Here is a 23531-nt window from a genome sequence, read left to right as displayed (position 1 = left end):
TTTATTATATGTATGGGTAACTGATAATTTTTAAAAATCAATGTAAACAGGAAGCCAGTGGACAGGTTAATTTCTGAGGTCCTTTTCGGCCCCCACCTGATGTGATCTTCTGAACTTGGGGTATAACTGGGTTGATGAGGGAGGGATCTGAACCTCTGACTGGGTTGGAGAACCATGGAGAGGGTCAGGGAAGGGGAACTGGGGGGTAACAAGGATGGGTTGGAGGACGGTGGCCAGACCCTGGCTTGGCTGAGGGCTGCCTCTTCAGAGTTGGGTTGGGTTAGTAGATGGTTGGGGAGGCCAGGAATAGGGGGCAGCCAGAGTCTTGAATCACTTCTCTAAGTAGAGGGCACCCTGTCTCCTTGCTTTGCCAGAGATTCAGCCAGGAGAAATGGACTTTCTCTGCAGCAGGAGAGATTGAGGTTAGATTTAAAGAAGCCGTGAGAAGCCAGAGGGGGCAGCTGTTGACTCCTAATCTAGTGCTCTTTTCACAGGCCAGGCCAGATTGGAGGGAGAGTCTGTGTGCAGGCAGGGGGTGTCTCTTTGGGGGAACAGTTGTAGGAGTGGGACATTCTGGGGGAGGGTTGGTAAGGGGGGACAACCTGGCTTTGATTGATGGTGGAGCCCTTGTGACCAGCGAGAAGGCGGCCAGGAGCGGGACCTGAAGGGGTGCTGGCATCCAGCCCAAGGCTCTGGGGTTGTCCGGGCTGGCGGGAGGGGGGCGCCCAGGAAGAAGCTGAGCTCTCTCCTCCCTCGTGATGGATGGGCTAGTTTGGTGGAGCCTCGAAACCTCATCCATCATTAGAACGGGAGCAGCAGGGGGATGAGTGCCTGGAAAATGGAGTCAGGCGGCAGGGAGGCCAGGCTGACAGACAGGAAGATGGCCTTGGGGTGCTCAGTGGGGACATTGAGGTCTGGCCAAGTAGAACCAGAGGTGCCTACAATTGACAAAAGGAGGAGGCAGCTGGAGGTGACGTCCTGTCCTGCGGGAGGCCAGGTCCTGTACCAACCCTCATGACCCCGACAACTTGCTCCTTTCTCTGAGCCTTGGTTTTCCCTTCTATAAAATGGGGGGGTTGGACCAGATTGTCTCTAGGGCCCCTTCTAGCCATGATTCCGCTTCTAGCTTCCTTCTCGAACACCAGGGACTTCCAACAAACTGAAGCTAAAATTCAAACTTGTGCTGTGGCCATCAGACAGCCCCTCCCGCCACCCTGCACGTCTTCTCTCACTGTCCCCAGGCCCACCCCTTAACACACTCCAGGCTGCCGGGCCCTCGGAGCGACAGGTAACTGACTTCTCATCCAGGTCTCAGTGGGCTCAAGGGTCACCTACTCAGAGAGGCCCACCCTGATGGCTCTGTCCAGAGTAGCAACGACCCCGCCCTGTCGTCTGTCCGATTTTCTTCATTGCACTTGCCACTACGTCACATTGCGTTACCTGCCGCATTCTTCATTCTGTGTGTGTCTCTGCGAAGACCAGAATCTTCCTGGGCACAGAGATTGTGTCAGCCTGTTTGACACCCCCCTCCCCCGCACCCAGCACAGTGCCTGGCACACAGTAGGGTGTCAGTAAATATGTAATGACGAGCAAGTGAGCAAGTGAATCAGCGATGGCCACAGACCCAGAGTCACTGAGCTCTTCTTACCCCTCCTTCTCCTCTGCCTTCCTCTCCCCTCTTCCCTTCCCACTTCTGCTACCTAGTGGTCCTCTCTGTCACTTCCTTGTGCCTCCTTCCCCCTCCCCAGGTGAGGGTCCCTGCCTGCCAGAGGGAGGGGGAGAGGGCACAGTTGGGGGCTTTGTAACTAGGAGGCAGGATTTCAGCTCAGGGTCTGGAAACTTCTCCAGGCACCCTGGAGAGTCAGTCCTCCCGTGAGATCCAGGGAGGGCAGGAGGACTTTTCTGGGTGCTTCATGTACATTATTTTGTTAAAGACTCAAAACCATCTACCATCCCCATTTTACAGATGAGGAAACTGAACTTAGAGAGATTATGGAATTTGTCCAGTGTCACAGACAGTAAGTGGTAGATTCAAGGTTCAAACCTCGAGCTTGTCTGACTGCAAACCTGTGCTCTTTTATTGCTGTGATATTACAATAAATGTTTCCAGTCCTGTGTAACTCAGGTCTTCAGGACATTTATTTAAAGATGCTTGCCCCCCACTCCCACCCCCTGCCTTCCATCATCCACGTGTGTTTACTGAGTGCTTGTTCTGTCGGGTGGCAGCCTGCTGGGATCTGAGCTGGGACGGTGTGTCTAGCCTTTGGGGTGAGAGGGAGAGGTGTCAGAGGGGCTCTCAGAAGAAGTGGCATTTGTGAGATTTGAAGGTTGAGGAAGAACTCATCAGGAGAACGGTTTATTTATGGAGCAGAATGGTCCTGGCTGAGAAATCTGCCGTGTATGAAGCCACATGGCTAGAGACAGCAGGGCTGGGTCTGGAGAGGACTATAAGGACACTGGAGGCTGGAGGAGTGAGCAAGGACCAGCCTTGAAGGGCCTCAAATCAGCTGGAGGGAAGCGGTGAGCAGAAAGCACGAGAGAGAATCAAGTTTGTCCTCCAGATGGCTTGTTCTAGCTAGAGTGTGGGTGACTAGCTGTAGGGCATTAAAGGGAGAGGCTGCAGTAACTGCAAGAGAGAGGCTGTGGTGGCCTGGACTGTGTGCTGGCCATGGGGCTGGAATGGCAAGCGTGGGTGTTGGGATAGGGTGGTTCGGTCCAGGCTCTGGAGTGGCACAGCCTGGCCTCCTGAGCCTGGAGCAGGGCAGTGCCAGGTAAGGGGACACAGTCTCCCAGGGCAGCTCCCAGGTTTAGGCCCAATTGTGTCTAGAGCAGGGTCCTTCAGGAACTCAGCTGACAAGCCAGTCCTGCCCTGGGGCTGCCCCCGAACCTTGGGAAACAGCTGGCAGTTGTTGGTCCCTTCTGTGGTTCTTAGCACTCTCTGGAGCCAGCTGCCCTGAGTTCAAATCCTGCCCCGGACTAGTTCTGTGAGCTTGGGATGTTCCTTAATGTCTTTGTGCCTCATTTTCCTCATTTGTAAAATAGATCTAAAGCTAGTACCTATCTTACAGAGTTATTGTGGGAATTAAATGAGTTGATGCGTTTAAAGCTCTCGGATAGTGCCAGCACAGAGTCACATCCTTGAAAGTTAGCTGTCATTTTTATTACTACTACTATTACTATGACACAAGGGCCATGAATGAACAAATACATGAATGAACAGCTTGTGTTCTGGAAGCTTTTTTTTTTTTTAAGATAGTAATTCCCAGCTTTTTCAAATATGAAGCATTTTTCAACCAACCCATTTTTTAATTCTTAAATTCTTGACATTACAGAACTAAACTGAAATTTTTTAACATTCCACTCTTACATTTCTTATCGACAAACAGAAATAAAATTCATGAGCCAAAAAACCCAAAAGAAACTAAAAACAGGGAAAAGCTTATAAAACTAAATATGGATCCCAGCATTAACAGCTGAACAGAGAATGTGATTTTTAAATTCTTAGCAGATGATAAAGTTGTGTAGAAACTGAACACTTACAAATTATTTAAAACCTGGAATCACTGACCAGAAATTACACAGTTGGATCATGGGAAAACAGCAGAAAGGGGTTATGGGGGAACCTACACTGTTCTAGCTGCACCCCATGCCCTTCTCAGAGGAGAGCCTGGCATTGATCAGATACTGGGCCAGACTCATACTGGCAGCAGAGCCAGTGATAGTGACCTGCCTACCAGGAGAGCCTTCCACTGGGTTGGCAATTTTGATCTGGGCCCCGGACATCTGGCGGATCTCATTAATGTTGGCGCCTTGGCGCCCGATTATGCAGCCGATTAAGTTATTTGGAATGGTGAGTTCATGGGTGGTTTGAGTAGATGCATCCGAACTTGCCCAATAGCCTTTCACCTCTGGAGAGCTGGAGTCAATTCCGGCGAATCCGGGCCCGCCGTGCATCATGGCAAAGTGAGATTGTTGTCTTGCCACCCGGTTCAGCTTGGCCAGATCGGGCGGAGAAATGGTGTGTTGTCCTTGAATCGAGTAGGCATCTAGAGGTGGTCCCTCCAGGTCATGGGTGGCGTGAGGGTAGCCCGCAGCGTCGCTGCACCGATCTTGGCCGCCCGCTCAGATGACTGGAGAGCTGGCCGGCATGGGCTGGTACGGAATGGTCATGACTCTCCCTTGCGGAGACTGGGAGAGCGTCTCCAGCATGACCAGGCAGATCTGCGTGACACACTCGGTGACAGACTGCGGCACGCCAGCGATGGTGATGGCCCGCTCAGTGGAGTTGGACAGCATATCCCCCGCCACCTGGAGCTGGGCCCCCGTACTTGGAAGCTTTATTTTGAGGCAGACAGAGTCTTGCTCTTTCACCTGAGCTAGAGTGCCGTGGCATCAGCCTAGCTCATAGCAACCTCAAACTCCTGGGCTCAAGTGATCCTCCTGCCTCAGCCTCCTGAGTAGCTGGGACTACAGGCACATGACACCACACCCAGCTAATCTTTCTATTTGTAGTAGAGATTGGGTTCTCCCTTTTGCTCAGGCTGGTCTTGAACTCCTGACTTCAAGTGATCCTCCTGTCTCGGCCTCTGGGAGTGCTAGGATTACAGGTGTGAGCCACCCTGGGAGCTCGTTGCCAATACACGCAGGTGGACTCTCTCATGTGCATAGCCACGGAACAGGTGCCGGGAAGATGAAATTCTCCAAGGAAGGCAGACGGCAGGGCAAGGCGTGGCCGAGGACTGGGTGGCTAGGTGCGTAACGCGTGTGAGCACGCAGCGGGAGCCCAAGGCTTTCCGGCAAGTCTCCGTGGGTGTGTGCACAGGCACGTGAGCAACCAGCTGTGCTGGCTCCTTTCCTTAGTCCTGGGTGATGTCCTGTCCCAGCAGGCTGGGAGCGGGCAGGGTGGCGGGAGACAGCTGTGGATGGGTTGGGAGGGTTAGATTCAGGGCTAGGCCAGGTAGGGCAGGCTTCCTCGACAGCCTCTCTCTCTACCCTGCTCGCTGCCCTCTTTCACAGACTCCGCCTCTGCCTCTGGCCCCCTATTTATAAAGCCTCATTTGTGTCTGTCACTTGCTCCTTGTGGCAGCCTGTGCCATAGGCACGATTGCCGTCCCCATTTAGCAGTGATGATGCTGAGGCTTAGAGAGCTAAACGGATGGGACTGACGTCCCACAGCTTGTGGACACCAGGGCTGGTGGAGAGGGAGGCCCAGGTGTCTCCCCTCTGTGTGCCCGCAGTCGGGCCCCCTCCCGGCCTCAGGGCCCCACTGTCCTGCCCCCTCCTCCTCAGTCCCAGGCTCGAGAAGCTGCAGAGCCTCACCATTCCTCTGGGGCCGCTGAGCCGTTCCACTTGTTCAGTGCACGCTCCTTTCCTGAGCCGGCTCCTGCCCAGGCCCCGGGGCTGCTTGCAGAGGACCCGGGGAGCTGGGCAGAGCAGCCCAGCACAAACAGTTCTGTGTCCTGAGGCGCTGTGGGCCCCACCCAAGCGGGGCAGGACAGCCCCAGCCTGGGCCTGGGCCGTGGGCAGGCTGCGCCTCGGCACTGACTCATGTCCGTCTGTGGGCAGCCAGTGGGCATCTTGGGGACGGGGCCCGGGGACTGCCCCGCTGCCCGTGCTCTCCAGGAGCATCTGGTTGTGATTAGGGGCAGAGAAGTGAGGGGGGCCGGCAAGGGTCCAGTAGGCACCAGCAGCCAAGAATGACTTAATTGGATAAAATATCTAATGACAAACCAGAGCCCCACAGCAGACTCCTGGCCTCGGCCCCAGGCCTGGTCCTGGCCAAGCCTTGCCTCAACCTCTGTCCTTGCTGACTCCTAAGAGTTACCCTCAGCATTGTGTCCTCAATTATACAGTGACTGAGTACCTGCAACTGCTAGGCACTCTCACTTTGAAGACTGTGGAGAGAGTCCAGGGGGAACTTGAGTTTCCCAAGGAGACAGGCACATAGTGACGCTAGTGGGTGCTCTAGAAAAGAGAGCCACATGCTGTGGCTCTGGGAGGGAGGGCAGAGGTCGAAAAGGGCATTTGACACAGGGTGGGCCTGAAATTGATGAAGGTCACAGGTGGGGAATATCAGAGCCACCCATCTGACGGTCTGTGTCCCATATACACATCCACAGGCGGTATGACAAATGGAATGACAATGCGAGGCACAGCCTTGGGGGCACAGATCTCTCTGAAATGGTAAAGGGTGGTTTTGTGTCATTTGGAATTAACTTAACAACCTAGGGAAAACTGGAGGGAACACGGAGCCTAGGAGCAGCTGCTAAATGGCCTGTGTGTGGCCACCTTCCAATCCTGTGCCCCTGGCAGACATTGCTAATTGATCTTGACAGTCTGTCTTGCTAAACACAAGTAGAGCCTCAGAATTCTTCTCAATTAGAGTGTTACTGGCTGTCACTAATCAATCGGAGATGGCATTTAAGATGAAACCGTGCCATCCCAGATCGTTTTTAGGTAGTGATAGGACTGAAACGGTGGTTCCCCGTGGGGCAAGGGAGGGGTGGTTTTTTTCCTCAGGGGATAACTGGCAATGTTTGGAGACATTTCTCATTTCTGGTTGTCACAACCTGGGGCTGGGGAGTGGTGGAGGGAGAGGTGCTATTGGCATCTAGTGGGTAGAGGCCGAGGATGCTGCTGAACATCTCACAGTGCACCAGACAGGCCCCCTGTCCCCAAGAAAGAATGATCCAGTCCAACCAACAACCCAATTTAAAAATGGGCAAAAGATTTAAATAGACAGTTCTCCAAAGAAGATATACAAATGGCTAATAAGCACCTGAAAAGATGCTCAACATCACTGATCATTAGGGAAATGTCAATCAAAACTGTAATTAGCCCGGGCTCAGTGCTCACACCTGGAATTCTAGCACTTTGGGACGCTAGGCGGGAGAATTGCTTGAGCCCAGGAGTTTGAGGTTGCAGTGAGCTATGATGACGCCACTGCCCTCTACCCTGAGCAACAAAGGGAGACTTTGTCTAAAAAAAAAAACAAAAACTGTAATGAGATACTACCTCATACCCATTAGGATGGCTGCTATTAAAAAAAAAAAACATAACAGAAAATAACAAGCATTGGTGAGAATGTGGAAAATTAGAGCCCTTGTGCAATGCTGGTGACAGTGGAAATGCTACAGCCATTTCGTATGGAAAACAATATGATGGTCCCTGGAAAAATAAAAAATAGAATTACCACATGATCCAGCAATTCCACTTCTGGGTATATACCCAAAAGAATTGAAAGCAGAGTCTCAAAGTGATATTTGTACATCCACGTTCATATCAACATTGTTCACAGTAGCTAAGACACGGAAGCAGCTTAATGAATGGGTAGGCAAAATGTGATATACACATACAGGGAATGTCATTTGACCTTAAAAAGGAAGTAAGTTCTGCCATGTGCTAAATCATGGATGAACCGTGAATTCATTATGCTAAGTGAAATAAGCCAATCATAAAAAGACAAATACAGTATGATTCTACTTATATGAGATGCTTATAGTAGTCAAAATCACGGAGGCAAAAATAGAATGGTGGTTGCCACAGATGAGGGGTAGGGGGAATGGCAATTTGTTGTTTAAAGGATACAGAGTTTCAGTTTTACAAGGTGGAAAGAGTTATAGAGACGGATATTGGTAATGGTTGCAAGATATTAGCAATGTATATAATACCATTAAACCGAACACTTAGACATGGTTAAGATGGTAAATGTTATGTGTATTTTAACACAATAAATTTTAAAATTAGGAAAAAAAGAGAATTATCCAGTCCAAAATATCAGTAGTACCAAGGGTGAAAAGCCCTGAACTAAAAGAACTCTGCTCTTGGCTCCTGGCCTCCTGATTCCCTAGAAGATGGCATTATGTGCCATTTCTGGCAGAGAAATAAGGAACTGGTTTGGAAGGTTCCAGAGCAGTGGTTTTCACCCTTGTCTGCAGAGTTCTTTAAGTCCAGGGACTTGTCAAAATCCCCCCTGAGAATCTTTTAAGAAATCTAATGCCCAGGCCACACCATAGGACTATTATATCAGGTCTCTAGGTCTCGAAACATTAGGAATTTTTTTTTTTTTTGAGACAGAGTCTCACTTTGTTGCCCTGGCTAGAGTGAGTGCCGTGGCGTCAGCCTAGCTCACAGCAACCTCAAACTCCTGGACTCAAGCGATCCTCCTGCCTCAGCCTCCCAAGTAGCTGGGACTACAGGCATGCATCACCATGCCGGGCTATTTTTTTTTTTTTTTTTTTTTTTTTTTTTACATCAAGCAGGTATACATGATGGGCTATTTTTTTGTATATATATTTTTAGTTGGTCAATTAATTTCTTTCTGCCGGGCGTGGTGGCTCATGCCTGTAATCCTAGCACTTTGGGAGGCCGAGAGGGCGGATTGCTCAAGGTCAGGAGTTCGAAACCAGCCTGAGCGAGACCCCGTCTCTACCAAAAATAGAAATAAATTAATTGACCAACTAAAAATATATATACAAAAAATTAGCCGGGCATGGTGGCGCATGCGTGTAGTCCCAGCTACTCGGGAGGCTGAGGCAGGAGGATCGCTGAGCCCCGGAGATTGAGGTTGCTGTGAGCCAGGCTGACGCCACGGCACTCACTCTAGCCTGGGCAACAAAGTGAGACTCTGTCTCAAAAAAAATAAAATAAAATAAAAATTAATTTCTTTCTATTTTTAGTAGAGAAGGGGGTATCACTCAGGCTGGTTTCGAACTCCCGACCTCGAGCAATCCACCCGCCTCGGCCTCCCAGAGTGCTAGGATTACAGGCATGAGCCACCACGGCCGGCCAACATTAGGAATTTTTAAAGCTCTGTGGGTGATTCCAGTGTGCAGCTGAGGTTGGGAATAATCACTCCTTTGGAGGCAGAGCAACCTGGATTTGAAACTTACCTCCATCCCTAGCCTGCTGTGTGACCTTTAACCTCGGAGCCTCTGATTCCTGTCTGCAAAACGGAGAGATTGTATCTACCGTGGACAGCCAGTGTGAGGGTTAAAAGCATACATGCAAAGTGCTTGGCACAGAGCTGGGCATGTGGCCCTCCATACATGTTGGGTATCTCCTGTCCTGGTAGTCAGGTGTCCCCAAGGTCAATGACAGCATGGTGTCAGGGCCTCTGCAGAGTAAGTGGGCTGGTTGCCCCTCCTGGATCTTCACTCTGGACTGCTAACACTCAGTCTTCTTTCCCCTTCTCCCAGGTCCTGATGAAGGCCCAGGCTCTAGATGGACTGCCAAGGGGACCACGAAAAGCTGGAATCGGAGAGCCCGAGAGAGCCCTGGGCAGGTGTCGGAGCCGGACAGGACCCAGCTGAGCCAGGACCTGGGAGGGGGCACCCTGGCCATTGACACACTGCCAGATAACAGGACCAGGGTGGTGGTAAGTGCTGGAGGACTATGGAGGGGGAATGAGGTGAGGGTGGGGGTGTCTCACCAGGTGCCCCATATATATTGTCATACATGCAAATCACATGTCCTTTGGGGTTGGCCTTGCAGGTCAGAGTGAAGGGAAGGATTCCAGGAGAGGGGATGAAGGAGGGACCAGACTGGGTCATACAAGCACAGCATCTCAGAGCTTCATAGGCTGCCTACCTCCTCCTGGACCCAGGCAGGGGAAGTGACTTGCTCCAGGATGCAGTTTGGTCACAAGGTTCCTGACACTGGACTGTCCCACAACCTAGGGAAGAAAAAGCTGATGGTGGCATTGTCAGTCACATCCAAGCTGCTAGCTTGGGGCCCTCCTCCATCCCATTTCTGCCCCATCTGCAGACTGTGGGGCCCAAAAGGGCTAATGGCTGTAAAGGCACAGGCTGCTCAGCCTAAGGGCAAGGGACTTTGCTGGGGTCTGAGTAGAGAAAGCAATTAGGGTGCAGCTCAGGAAAGAACCTTTTCTGCCTGGGGTAGTTCTGGGGGGTAGTGCAGGGAGGAGGGGCTGAAGGCCAGGAGGAAGTGCCCCCCTTGTAGACTCTCTGGGAAGCGCATGGAGGCCACTGTGTGTTGTGAGTGAACCTGTAATCGTGTGTTTCTGGGGATGTATGTGCATGTTGTCACGGAATTAAACTTGGGTCCACTCGCCCATCGCAGCAAAGCCAAACACTGACACCAAGATTTGCAGCAAGAAGAAGAAAGGCATTTATTGCATGGTGCCAAGCAAGGAAAACATGCAACTAACGCCTAAGACCCAAATTCCCAGTAGCTTACAAGCAAGGGTTATTAAAGGCAGGGGTGCATTTTAGGAAAGCAAGAGTTACAGGCAAAATCACAAATCAGTACATGGATGTTATATTATACATTGGTTTGGCCCAAAAAGGCAGGATATCTTGAAGCGGGTGCTAATTGGTCATAGGTGGCTTTAGAGATTCTTTGACTAGCATTGGCCAAGGAAGCAAGGCTCCGTCTAAAAACGTGGAGTCAGCAGAAAGGGGTGTTGAGGTTTGGCCTGTGGGCGTGGCTCTCTCCAGGCACCCCGGGAAGAAATTTAGAACAAAGAATGGTTGTCAGAGTTCAGTCCTCAGTCCCCTCCCCTTATCTGAGGTCTGTGTGATGGTAGATGGTATTTTCTATCTGGTGGGGGTCCAGGTTTCTGAAAAGCAACTGAAAAATATATGTTAAGATATTGTCATCTAGTTTCTATGGGTAACCACGACACCTTGTGACCCCGGCTTGCTTGGGCGACTGTTGTTTTAAGTTATTACCATCTTCTTGCTTACCATGTAGCTCATTTACTTTTTAGGGTTAGTGAGGTGCCTGGAATTTCCCTTGAAGGGACTTAAGATTTTTCCTTTATTTTCTTGCTTGGGGGCACCGGCAGGCCCCTAAGAGCGGTCCCTGGTCATTCTCAGTGTCAGCAACAGTGTGTTTGCACATGCGTCTGAGGGTTTTTGTGTATTATGTACGTGATCCTGTGTGTCTGTCACCATGGGCTGTTTGTGAGTATCTGATGGGTATGTGTGAGTGTGCCCGTGGCTGTGCCTGTGTGCGCGCACACACGTGCGTGCACATGCGTGTGTAGGCACCCATGGCTGGGAGTGAGGAGGGTGGATTCTTGGGGCACAGAAAAACTACGAAATGAGAAGAGGCAACAAGAGGGTGTGCTTCTCAGTATATATTTCTTTTCTTTTCTTTTCTTTTCTTTTCTTTTCTTTTCTTTTCTTTTCTTTTCTTTTCTTTTCTTTTCTTTTCTTTTCTTTTCTTTTCTTTTCTTTTCTTTTCTTTTCTTTTTTTTGAGACAGAGTCTCACTCTGTTGCCCAGGCTAGTGTGCCGTGGCATCAGCCTAGCTCACAGCAACCTCAAATTCCTGGGCTCAAGTGATCCCCCTGCCTCAGCCTCAGCCTCCCAAGTAGCTGGGACTACAGGCATGCGCCACCATGCCTGGCTAATTTTTTCTACATATTTTTAGTTGGACAATTAATTTCTTTTCTATTTTTAGTAGAGACGGGGTCTCGCTCTTGCTCAGGCAGGTTTCGAACTGCTGACCTCGAGCAATCCTCCTGCCTCCGGCCTCCCAGAATGCTAGGATTACTGGCGTGAGCCACCTCGCCCAGCCAGTATATATTTCTTTATTTTGTGTTTTCTTAAATCAAATGCGTACATGCAGATGGGCCAAAAGGCCAAATAGTGTGACAATTGTAAAACAAAACACAGCCATCCCGGTCCCGCCTCTCCCCTGCCTGGTGACCACCCTCCCCTTCCTCAGAAGGTGCTGCCTGAGCTGTTTCTTCTGGCCTTTGAGGCCATATTTCCAAGTAACCTGCTTGTTTTGTGCTGCTACCTCTTGATTAATAGTTTTTAGACGTTATCTGTTGACTGCCTGTTATGGTTCGGGAAGATTTGGCTCTTGTACCCTTCTGGAAACATCGTTTCACTCCCTCTCCGTCTTTTTGTCCAATCCAATGGTCAGTTTTATATCATGACTGCCATGTAAATATTGTTGGTGACTAACCCAAGCAAGGTAGCATCATGGTTTCTTTTCTTGTGTGATTTTTGTTTGTCCTGGATCCTTGCCCCACCTCCCACCCTTGCTTGGTTTTCAGTGTTACCATGGCTACATTTCCTTACGAGTCCATGGGCCTCAAGTATGATTTTCAGTGTGGTCAAAGCCTATCGGTTCTTTCTCTCCCTGGGTTCCTCTCTCCTGCCTGCCCCAGGGGCACCATCCCTGGGCCCCCTTTGTCTCTCTCCTGTGTTGGGTCCCCTGTCCTCTTGGTCCTGTGTCTTCTCTTTCCTGCTTCACCCCCTCATTTGGTTGGCTTCCTAAGAAGGTTTGCACAGGAGGAAACATTCTCTTGAGCACTCACATGTCTGACAATGCCTTTATTCTGCCCTTTCCTTTGACTGGTGATTTGGCTGAATATAGAATTCTAGATTAAAAATAATTTTCCTTCAGAAGCTTGAAGGCATCTCACCATTGTCTTCTGGCTTCCGATGTCACTGTTAAAAGATTCTTTTTTTTTTTTTTTGAGACAGAGTCTCACTCTGTTGCCCAGGCTAGAGTGAGTGCCATGGCGTCAGCTTAGCTCACAGCAACCTCAAACTCCTGGGCTCAAGCAATCCTCTTGCCTTAGCCTCCCGAGTAGCTGGGACTATAGGCATGTGCCACTATGTCCAGCTGATTTTTTTTTCTATATATATTAGTTGGCCAATTAATTTTTTTCTATTTATAGTAGAGACGGGGTCTCGCTCTTGCTCAGGCTGGTTTTGAACTCCTGACCTCAAGCAATCCACCCGCCTTGGCCTCCCAGAGTGCTAGGATTACAGGCGTGAGCCACCATGCCCGGCCTGTTAAAAGATTCTTGATCTTAGTATATACCTGTTTCCCCCTAACTTCTGGAAGCTTTCAGGATGTTCCTTGCAACCCTGTTGTTTAAAAATTGCAGTGACATGTCCTACTCTGGCTCTTCTCTTTCACCATGTTGGACATTGGGGCACTGTTCCAATCTAGAGACTTTTTTTTCTTTTTTGTGACAAGGTCTCACTCTGTCACCCAGGCTAGAGTGCAGTGGAATGATCCTAGCTCACAGCAACCTCAAACTCCTGGGCTTAAGCAATCTTCCTGCCTCAGCCTCCCCAGTAGCTGGGACTACAGGCGCATGCCACCACACCCAGCTAATTTTCTGTAGAGATGGAGTCTTACTATTTTGCCTAGGCTGGACTTGAACCCTGGGATCAAGTGATCCTTCCACCTCAGCTCCCAAAGTGCTAGGATTACAGGTGTGAGCCACCGTACTTGGCTTCAATCTAGAGACTTATCTTCATCACTTCCGGAAAGTTTTTGTGCTTTATTTCTTTGATATTTTTCTCCCTACTATATTTTCTCTTGACTAAATTCCTCTTTGTTAGATGTCCATTTCTGGATTTGATCCTTCAATTTTCTTCTGTCTTCTGTTGTCCATCTCTTTTGCATTTTTTGTCATTTACTTTTTAGTTTGCTTGTTATCGTTGTTTCACTTTCTGGGAGATTTTCTCAACCTTATTTTCATAATGTTACTAATTTTTTTCTACTATCACATTTTTAATTTCTAAGGATTCTTTATTATTTTCTGATTATTTCTTTCCTTTTTAAAAAAAGCCTCCTATTTTTGTGTCGTGGGTGTACTATCTTCTGTCTCTGAGGCTATTGGAACATTTTTGAGATTTTTTTTTTCCCTGCTATCTGTATCGTTTCAGTTACTGATTTTTTCCTTTTACCTCAAGCTTGGAAATGGCTTGGCACTGTGACTGAGCCTGTCTTGATTTAAAATTTTGATATTATGTTCATCAAAATATTATCTTTCCTTGCATTAATTTTGATTTTTGAAAATATTGCATTAAAATATTCTTTCTCTTGATTCCTGAGTTTTTGGGGGCCACCTGAAATGTTGCACCTGAGGTGAGTGCCTCTTTCGCCTCACCCTGGACCTGAGGTGGAATCTCAGAGGACACGACCCGCTTTCTTCCCATTCTGCCCTGTGGTCTCCATCCCGCAGAACCACAAAGCAGCAGAGCCAGGGCGGGTGACGGAGTGGAAGGCCAGGGCGGGAGAAGTCCCTGAGTAAGGAGACACCTGGCGCTCACCCCCCACCCCACAGCTTTGTTGGGCCATTGGTTGAATAACTGATACCTGCTCCATTCTGAGCTAGACACGATGGTCAGAAGGATTTTGTCGCAGTCAACACAAAGAGGACCTTTCAGAAAAGAGCCAGATGCAGACTTCTGGAAGCAATTGTCTGCGGGCATTCAGAAAGAGCAGTGGGGTTCATTAAGAGCTAGTATGGATTCAATAACACCAGGGTTTAAAAAACAACATCACAAATTCTCGGGCTCCACCCTGGACCGACTGGGTCTCAGAAACATTGAAGATGGAGCCTGGGGATTTGTTTCTTTCAAAGGTCCCCATGTTTTCCCGGCAAAGTCACCAAGAGAATAAAAAAAGAAAGTCCCCCCTGTGATTTGATGGTCATCTGGGTGTGGGAACTTCTGACCTGTAAGATTTCAAATCGGTTTTATACTTGGCTACCAGATTAATCTCCAGACAGTAAGGCTTCCACCGTGGGGGTAGGGGGAGACTTTCTGACCCCCTCTGTGGCCGCACATCAAGTGTCCACATTAAGGAGCAAAGCCGGCCAGGCGCGGTGGCTCATGCCTGTAATCCTAGCACTCTGGGAGGCCGAGGCGGGCGGATTGCTCAAGGTCAGGAGTTCGAAACCAGCATGGTGGTGCATGCCTGTAGTCCCAGCTACTGGGGAGGCTGAGGCAGTAGGATTGCTTGAGCCCAGGAATTTGAGGTTGCTGTGAGCTAGGCTGATGCCACTGCACTCTAGCCTGGGCAACAAAGTGAGATTCTGTCTCAAAAAAAAAAAAAAAGGAGCAAAGCCACCCTGGAAGGAGCCCTCTCTCTGCCTCAGGGGTTGTCTCCAGAGGACAGGAGGATCAGACTTTCAGAGACAGTGCAGATGTCACATCTGAAACCAGAAGACCTCATGGGGGGCTGGAGTGATATCTGCATCAGGACAGATGAAACCACCCGGACAAATGGAAGGCCAGGCCCTTCGGTTTCGAATAAGCCGGGAGAGATGTGGTTTAGCAGCAGCCCATGAAGGGTGGACCCGGGCTCAGCATTTCTTGTGGGCTGGGATGAGTCAGGCGCATGAAGGGACTGCCAAGGCCAGCGGCGGGGAAGCCGCTGTGTTGGTGGGAACCCGAGGAAACCCCGGGGGCCAGGGCTGGGGCGCTGGGGATCCTCTGGGCTATTTCTTGGTCTGACCACAGCTGAGGGGCCTGTGCCCGCTTTCAGGGATTATCTAGATACCAGAGGAGTGCAGGGGAGGGCAGCTGGGATGGGGAAGAGACTTGCACTCTCGTCCCAGGAGGGGTGGAGAAGGTGTTTGGAGTATTTAGCCTGGCATAGAGAAGGTTCTAGAAGCGGCTGTTTCCTGACAGCTGCAGGACTGTGACCACGGCACAGGGATAGACTTTATTTTTCTCCATATCACTTATCACCTCCTGCATTGAAGTATCTATTTATTTGTTTATGTTGCCCTCTTCCCCCTGGAAAGTAAGCACCGTGGGAGCCATTGTTAGCGCCTGGCCCTGCTGGTAGGGAGTTCTCCATCCCCAGAGGTCTCCGGAGACGGGGTTGTTGAAGGGAAGAGTTGAGCCCTGCTTGGGTCTAAGGACCCCAACTCTACTGGCTGTTGGATTCCCACACACATAACAGAACGCGTGTCTGCACACTCCCACCACCCGGGTGGTCTCATGCCCAAACCGTACTCCGCCTTGAACCTGTTGGGCCTTGCCCTGAGTGGTGTTCAACTGTGGACGCTGATGGGATCTCCCCAGCACAGCCGGACCTCAGGCCCCTTGCCACTATCTGCCCACCAGCCTGGAGACAGGCAGCCTCGGGCTTGGCAGGAGCCCAGCAGAGAGGCCCAGAGACACCTGCTTCTCTCGCGTCTCTGGGATCTCAGCGTCCCTATGGCCGAAGGAAATCTGATCCAGCTCATGCTTGGTGGCAGTAGGTGGGCGGGATGAGAGGAGAGTGGTGGGAAGGGATATTTCAGCAAGACCGATTTAGTCTGCTTTAAAAAGTTTTCTTGGGTTTCAGCAGCAAAACACCCCCACTGTTCATCCACATCGCAGCCGGGCTTGTGCGGTGGGGCCGCGTCAAGGGGCTGAGGCCCAGCGGTGGCTGCCATTCCCTTTACCTCCCCCCATATCAGCCCCAGAGCCCCCCCCTTCCTCTGTCGTTCCTCAGTGTGCCTCCCGGCTGTGGGCCTCCCTTCCGGCCCAGCCCCCTGGCCCAGGCCCCCCAATTCAGCTCCTCATTCCAGCCCCTCTGCCCGGCCACTGTGCTCCTTCCAATTCAGATCCTCTTGCTGGGAGACTTTGGGGCATCCAGGCTGTGCTGCCATCCCTGGGGAGATGGCAGTTCTGAGGACCCTGGTGAGAACCATCTCCTCAAATGTCATTCCCACGCCCGCCCACTCTGCCACCACATCCCAGTGGAAACAGGACCTTGTCCAGACTCAAGATTTCCAGAGATTTTCCACCGAGACCAATCCTGAGGCCCCGGGGATTGGTCTTAGTGGGAATTTTTTTGAGAGTGGGATGGGGGTTTAGGGAAGCCACAGCGCTAAGTCAGAGACCCTGGGGTGTGCTGCAATTCATTCTCCAAGAGGCTGGAAGGCGGAGGCCTTGGACAAAGGTTCTCTTCCTTCGGGGATATCCGAATCCTACTCCAAGGATTAAGAACATTCAGATTTGTAGGTGGTGCCCCCTTTCACTCTGTAATAGAAAAGTCTCCCCTCCGCCCACCCCCGTCTTCCCCCAGCCCAGCTTCCCTGAATCCCTCTCTCCTTTCCAGCTCCAGCAACACATCTCAGCCCGTGCATCACCACAGAGGCCCCGGAGTGCTGAGGGCCCCTGTTCGGGGCAGCCATCCCGCTATCCAAGACAGGCGGGCAAGGAGTGAGACAAATGAGTGCAATGCCTGCCCGGGTCCTGCAACTTCCAAAGGAGGCAGTTCCCAAAAGAAGGCCTCCAGAAGACCCCTGTCCCCAGATCCCAGGGCCTGGGGAGGTGGGACAGACAGACAGACTCATAGCACAGACATGCAAGGAGCAAGCAGTGCTTCCCAAGGAACCCCACCACGCGCTGTGCTCAGGGGAAGTGATGAGACGAGGACGCTGGTGCAGGAGGACATGTAGGAGTGGGGTGTGGGTGGCTGGAGGGAGGGGACAGCTATGAGGCAAAGTTTGAAGACAGAGAAGAGAAAAGATGTTGTGGGGAGGAAGAGTGTCCGAGGAGGCGGGGAGGTGGAATCCAGATGTCCAGTCTCCAGCGCTGCAGAAAGAGTCCAGGGTCCTGGCCCGAGCTCTTGGTCCTGACGCAAACCATCTGCATGGCCTTGGGCTGGACACTCGTTGCAAGCCCTTGCTAGCTTCAGATTTCCCAAATGGCTGGTAAATACTGACCTCACAGAGTTGAGATTTAAGAGCAACACGTGACGCACGTGACAGTTCTCATCGTCTGGGCTTGGCCCCGTGCTCTGTCTCCTGCTCATGTCCCTCTCCTGAACGCTTTTCCTTTGTCTCGTACAGGTTGCTGTGTTGGTTGGTTTCTTTTGTTTTCTTTTCTTCCTTTCTTCCTGAGGTGAGATCCACATAACATAAAATTAACCATTTTAAAGTGAACAATTCAGCTGGTTGTGCAGTGGCTCGTGCCTATAGTCCCAGCTACTCAGGAGGCTGAGGTGGGAGGATGTCTTGAGTCCAGGAGTTCAAGACCAGCCTGAGAAACACAGTGAAACCCCATCTCTACAAAAAATACAAAAATTAGCCTGTTGTAGTGGAGTATGCCTGTAGTCCCAGCTACTCGGGAGGCTGGGGCAGGAGGATTGCTTGAGCCCAGGAGTTGGAGGCTGCAGTGAGCATGATGACACCACTGCACTCTAGCCTGAGTGATAGAGCAAAAAATAATCAAGTGAAGAAGTCAGTGGCATTTAATACATTCATGTTATGCAGCCATCACCCTTGTTCTAGTTCCAAAATATTTTCATTACTCCATTAAGCAGTTTCTCCCCATACTCCCTCCATCCCAGCCCCTGGAAACCACCAATCTGTGTTCTATTTCTATGAATTTACCTATTCTGGATGTTTCATATAGATGGAATCATATAATACATAACCTTTGCGTCTGGTTTCTCTCTTTTAGCACAACGTTCTCATTGCATGGATGCACCATAATTTATTTATCCATCCATTCATTTACTGATGGACATTTGGGCTGTTGCTATCTTTTGGCTATTATGAATGCGTAGTGCTTTTATGAACGTGTGCAAAATATATTTGTTTGAGTACCTGTTTTCAATTCTTTGGGGTATTCCCAGGGGTGGAATTGCTGAATCATATGGCAATTATATGATTAACTTTTTCTTTTAACTGCCAGACTGTTTTCCACGGCAACTGAACTGTTATATGTTCCCATCAGCAATGTACAAGGGTTCTCATCTGTCCACATTCTTGCCAACACTTGTTATTGTCCCTTATTTTTTTATTATAGGCATCCTAGTGGGTTTGAAGTGGTACCTCATTGTGGTTTCGATTTGCATTTCCCAGATGATTAGTGAGGTTGAGCATCTTTTCATTACTTTTGGGCTATTTTTATATCTTCTTTGGAGAAGTATCTATTCAAATCCTTTGTCCATTTTTTTACCTTTGTCTATTTTTAAATTGAATTTGTTTGTCTTTTTGTCTTGGGCAAGTTTCTTAACCCCTCTGAGCCCATTTCGTCATTGTCCAACGGGGATGCCATTGTCTAAGTGTTCCTGCAAAGGTATTCGCTGCACAGTAATGTGCATAAAGGGCCCGGTGCGTGGCTGGGAGTGATAAACATTAGCTGACTCTGAATTAGGCTCTGGTCTAGGGGGACCAACCATCCCGGTTTTCCCAGGCTGGTCCTGGTTTTAGCACTGAAAGTCTGGCATCCTGGGAGATTCCTCAGTTCCGGGTAAACCAGGATAGTTGCTCACCCTACGGTGGTCCCAGGTAAGATAGACAGCGTGCATCTTTGCCAAGTCTTCTCTCCAAACCTCAGTTTCCTCATCTGTAATGTGGGACTGATAATACCTCACAGAGTTGTTATAAGAATCAGATGTGCTAACCGGTTGAGAAAGTTAACCAGAAAAATCTCTCCTAGCCCTTACCAAAGAGTACAAAAATAAGATCACAGTAACAAAAGAGGATTTCCTGGCCTTCATGCTTCAGGTGCTATCTTTCATAGTCCAGTACTCCTCAAAGGATGGGAGGGGAGCAGCAGCATTGGCAGTGCCCGGGAGCTGGTTAGAAATTCAGAATATCGGTCTTCAGCCATACCACCCTGAATGTGCCTGGTCTTGTCTGATCTCGGAAGCTAAGCAGGGTCGGGCCTGGCTAGTACTTGGAGGGGAGAAATTCAGAATCTCAGACTCCTCAGATCTGCAGAATCAGAATTCCCAGGTACAGCAGGACCTCCAATAACTTTGTTTTGTTATAATATCGATGAGAAAAAGAAATTGATTCCCAGCCGAATCCACTGTCTGTGTGGAGTTTGCATGTTCACCCCATGTTTTTGTTGGGTTTTCTTTGGGTCCTCTGGATTCTTCCCACATCCCAACGATGTGCACGTTAAGTTCATGGGCATGTCTGAGTTGTCCCAGCATGAGAGGGTGTCAGTGCACCTGTGATGGAGCGAATAGCATCTTACCCAGAGTCGGTTCCTGCCTTTCGCCCTGAGCTGTTGGGGTAGCTGCGCCAGCCACCTGCAACCCTGAACTGGAATAATTGGTTAAATAATCATCTTACTTGTTTTTATGAATCTTTCTTAAATGTATCCATATAGCTCACATGTATTTCAATGTTTCATATGAGAAGTGTTTTAGTCTTTATTTAGAAGTTTGGTGATTTTTTTTCGGCATATTATGGGGGTACAAATTTTAAGGTTTCAAAAAATGCCCTTCCCCCCCTCCTCCAACAAGTCTGAGTTTCCAGCGTGACCATCCCCCAGATGCTGCACATCTCACTCATTATGTATGTATATACCTACCCCCCTCCCCCCTGCCTAATACCCTATTACTGCGGTACCTATGTGTCCACTTAGGTGCTGCTCAGTTAAAACCAGTTTGCTGGTGAGTATATGTGGTGCTTGTTTTTCCATTCTTGGGATACTTCACTTAGTAGTATGGTGATTTTTTTTTTTTTGACCAGAAATATGCTGGAGGAACTTAACTCTTACTTATATCAATTAGCCAATGGTACCATTGGTTTTGTTATATGTCGTTTTGCTTAAAATTGCAGTTTCCAAGAACACATGGCTGACGTTAAGTGAGGACCCACTGTAACTCACGCGCACACCCAAGTGTGAGAAGCTTTATACCAAGGGCTTCGAAGCCGAGAAGTCATCCAGGATATGGAAAATGCATCAGAATCTCCTTCACAGTAGTGTAATATTTATGACAGCATAAACATTGGAGGCACCTACATGTCCAATAAAAGGGAAATAGTTAAGAAAATTGTGAGTTTCCTTCTGAGTGGATTGTCATGAAGCCATGACAAATGATGGCCAGAAATACCATGTTCACCATCAAAAAACTACCTTAGATATCATGAAATGTGACAGAGGAAGGATTATGACTGTGACATTATATATACATATGAAAAAACACTAGAAGGAAATAGGCCAATATGGGACAAGATAAGGGCCAGGAGAGGCCTGTTTTGTTTTTGTTTGTCCTTTTTGTCCTAATTCTCTGTGGTTATATGATTTACATTTATGCTATCAAATCTCCAGTTGCGGTTATCCCCCAAAAAGCCCACATGTTGACTCAGGGCCAGGGTAGGGGGACGTCTCCGTTTCCACGAAGGGTTGGGGTGTTAAGAAACTCCCGGCTGGAAAGCCAGTCCATGCTCCCTTTCCAAGCCTACTCCCAACCCCCATTTCTAGGGCTTTCTCGGGTCAGCCTCACCCACCCTGACACCTCTTTACCCCAGGCCTCAGTCTGGGTCCCTGCTTTCTGGGACACACCAGGGTACCCACTTTCTGCACTTCTGTGATGACAAGTGTCCTGTGTGCATTTGTTGCAGCCTGAGGTCCAAATACCTTCAGAGGGCAGCTGGAGCATATTGTGGGGGAACTCGAGGTGAGGGGAAATACTAACAGCAGCGGTGTTAAAGGAGCCCTCCCCCAGTGCCAGCTTCGTCCTATGGCTTCACATGTGATCCACACATCTACCCCATGCGGCAGGTGTTTCTCTCTTTAACTATCAGGAACAGAGAGGCGAAGCCACCTACCCAAGGTCACACAGCTAGTGAATGGCAGAGCCAGGACGACAGCCCAGGTCTTTCTGCCTTCAGAGGCTGAGCTCTTAACCACTGTCTCCTTGGGGACAAAAGTGAGTGGCACGCTGGTGCAGAGGGTGCTTCTAGACCAGTACTTTACTCTGCAAAAAATCCCCTGGGAAGCTGTTCCAAATGTAGGTTCTGATTTAGCAGGTGTGGAGCTGGGCCCAGGAATCTGCATTTCTAAGGAGAGTGTCGCTCATGTTGCTGGTCCTGGGGCACACTGTGAGTAGCAGAGATCTAGAACGCAGTCCCCTTGGTCTTGGAAGCCCTCAGGAAACAGCGGCAGCGGGGACTGGGATGTCCCCTCCCCGCGCAATCGTGCCGCGGGCGTTGGGCCAGCTGCCCGCAGCACCATCCTGACAGGCCTGGCTGGCGCGGTCTCCACTGCAGGCCCCACGGGGCGCCCTCGGTTGCCGCCCCAGCATCTCCACCTGCCAGTTGGCTGACAGGTGATGGCCGGCTGTGACAGCTCAGCCAGGGTTTCTGTCCAGAAACGCCGTGAGCTCAGCCAAGGTAAATGCTGCCCCGCCGTCAGCAAGGAAGGGCCTCCCGGCGTGACTCACTGAGGCAGAAGAGACGGCGAGACGCGGACGTTTAGGACAGAGCTGGGGGTGTTTAGAGCAGGCAGCCCCACAATCAACCTTCCGCGGAAAGGTCGGCGAAACCACCGTCACAGCCCCACTTCTCAAATACCCACTGTGGGCCGGGCACTGGCTCAGAGCTTTCTGTCGCCCTGTTTTGTCTAATCCTCTCAAGGGCCCACGGGAAAGAGTATGGAGGAAGCAAGCTCAGAGCGGAGAGGAATGTCTGGCACCAGCTGTTATGTAAAGGAGCCAGTTTTTGAACTTGAGTCTGTCTGACTCCACAGCCCATGCACTTGATCCTCGAGCAGTGGTCTTCAGACTGTGCGCCATGGAACCCTAAGGGTTCCCAGAGGTGCTTCGCAGGCTGCTGTGGGAGGGAGGGTGGTGGAGAAGGAAGTAGCACAGCAGGCTGGACTCCCGGCCCTTCTCTTTCCTTCCCCCAGAATGGCTTTACTTTGTTTATTTGTGGGTTTTTTTGACACAGAGTCTCACCTTGTTGCCCAGGCTAGAGTTAGTGCTGTGGCGTCAGCCTAGCTCACAGCAACCTCAAACTCCTGGGCTCAAGCAATCCTTCTGCCTCAGCCTCCCGAGTAGCTGGGACTACAGGCATGCGCCACCATGCCCGGCTAATTTTTTCTATATATATTATTTGGCAAATTAATTTGTCTCTATTTATAGTAGAGACGGGGTCTCACTCTTGCTCAGGCTGGTTTTGAACTCCTGACCTCAAGCAATCCACCCGCCTCGGCCTCCCAGAATGCTAGGATTACAGGCAAGAGCCACCACGCCCAGCCAATGCTTTGAAGTGATTTTATGTATAGAGCTTCCATGGAACATGAGTTGGACAAAAGGATTTCAGGACAAAAAGTATTTGAAATCCATAGCACACTGCCTCCCTAAACAGATGTGGATTATCCACCGGGGCTTCTTACACACATCTAGAGAAACGTAATTCCCTTTGGTGGATTTGCCCAGTGGTCTGGCTGTTGCTGCCGTCCCTAATCCTCTTTGTAGAGTCAGGTCACCCCTGCCATAGCTTCTGTGATGGGCTGGGAATTGTGTGAATCCTCCAGGAAGGTTCACTGCCAGCTGCCTTTTTTTGGACTCTAGTAAAGAAGCCCTGGGATGGGCTGACCTGAAGAGGCTGCTTAGGGCTTTGTACGAATTAGGACACAGGTTCAGCTGTTGTAACAAATGCCCAGTGACAAGGCACTTAGACGTGAGAGAAATCCATTCTTCTCTCACGGGCAGTTGTGTGAGCAGAAGTAAGCAAGGGTTGGTGTAATATCGCCACAGTGTCGGGGACCCAGGTTCCTTCCATCTTGTTGCTCTGCCTTCTGCAACACGTGCCTTCCATTTTGTGGTCCAGGATGGCTGTTTCAGCTCCCCCCATCACATCTGTATCCCAGACAGGCAAGGGGAGGGCCCCCCATTCCTATTAAGGGCAATCATTCTGCTCATCTTGCATTGGCCAGAGTCGTGTAGCCAGACCTAGGTGGAAGGAGGGCTGGGGGGTACAGTCTAGCTGGGTGGCCATGTGCCTAGCTAAACCTGGGAGCTTCGGCTATTCAAGGAGGAAGCGAGGAGACTGGCTAT

At 50.0% G+C, this 23531-nt stretch overlaps 1 protein-coding gene and 1 pseudogene across 1 annotated transcript in view; one reads left to right on the top strand and one right to left on the bottom strand.

Moving 5' to 3' along the window:
- PLXDC1 (plexin domain containing 1) overlaps nucleotides 1-23531 on the top strand; it is a 61277-nt gene that overhangs the window by 1578 nt on the left and 36168 nt on the right. The window contains exon 2 of the mRNA XM_012765932.3: nucleotides 9198-9376. Coding sequence (XP_012621386.1) covers nucleotides 9198-9376 — 179 coding nt within the window. The remainder of the gene's footprint in view (nucleotides 1-9197; nucleotides 9377-23531) is intronic.
- On the bottom strand, nucleotides 3286-4666 carry LOC105872187 (poly(rC)-binding protein 1-like; annotated as a pseudogene).

The sequence above is a fragment of the Microcebus murinus genome, chromosome 18, assembly GCF_040939455.1.
Source record: "Microcebus murinus isolate Inina chromosome 18, M.murinus_Inina_mat1.0, whole genome shotgun sequence".
Taxonomy (NCBI): Eukaryota; Metazoa; Chordata; class Mammalia; order Primates; family Cheirogaleidae; genus Microcebus; species Microcebus murinus.
This window is presented reverse-complemented; position numbering and strand designations above follow the sequence as displayed.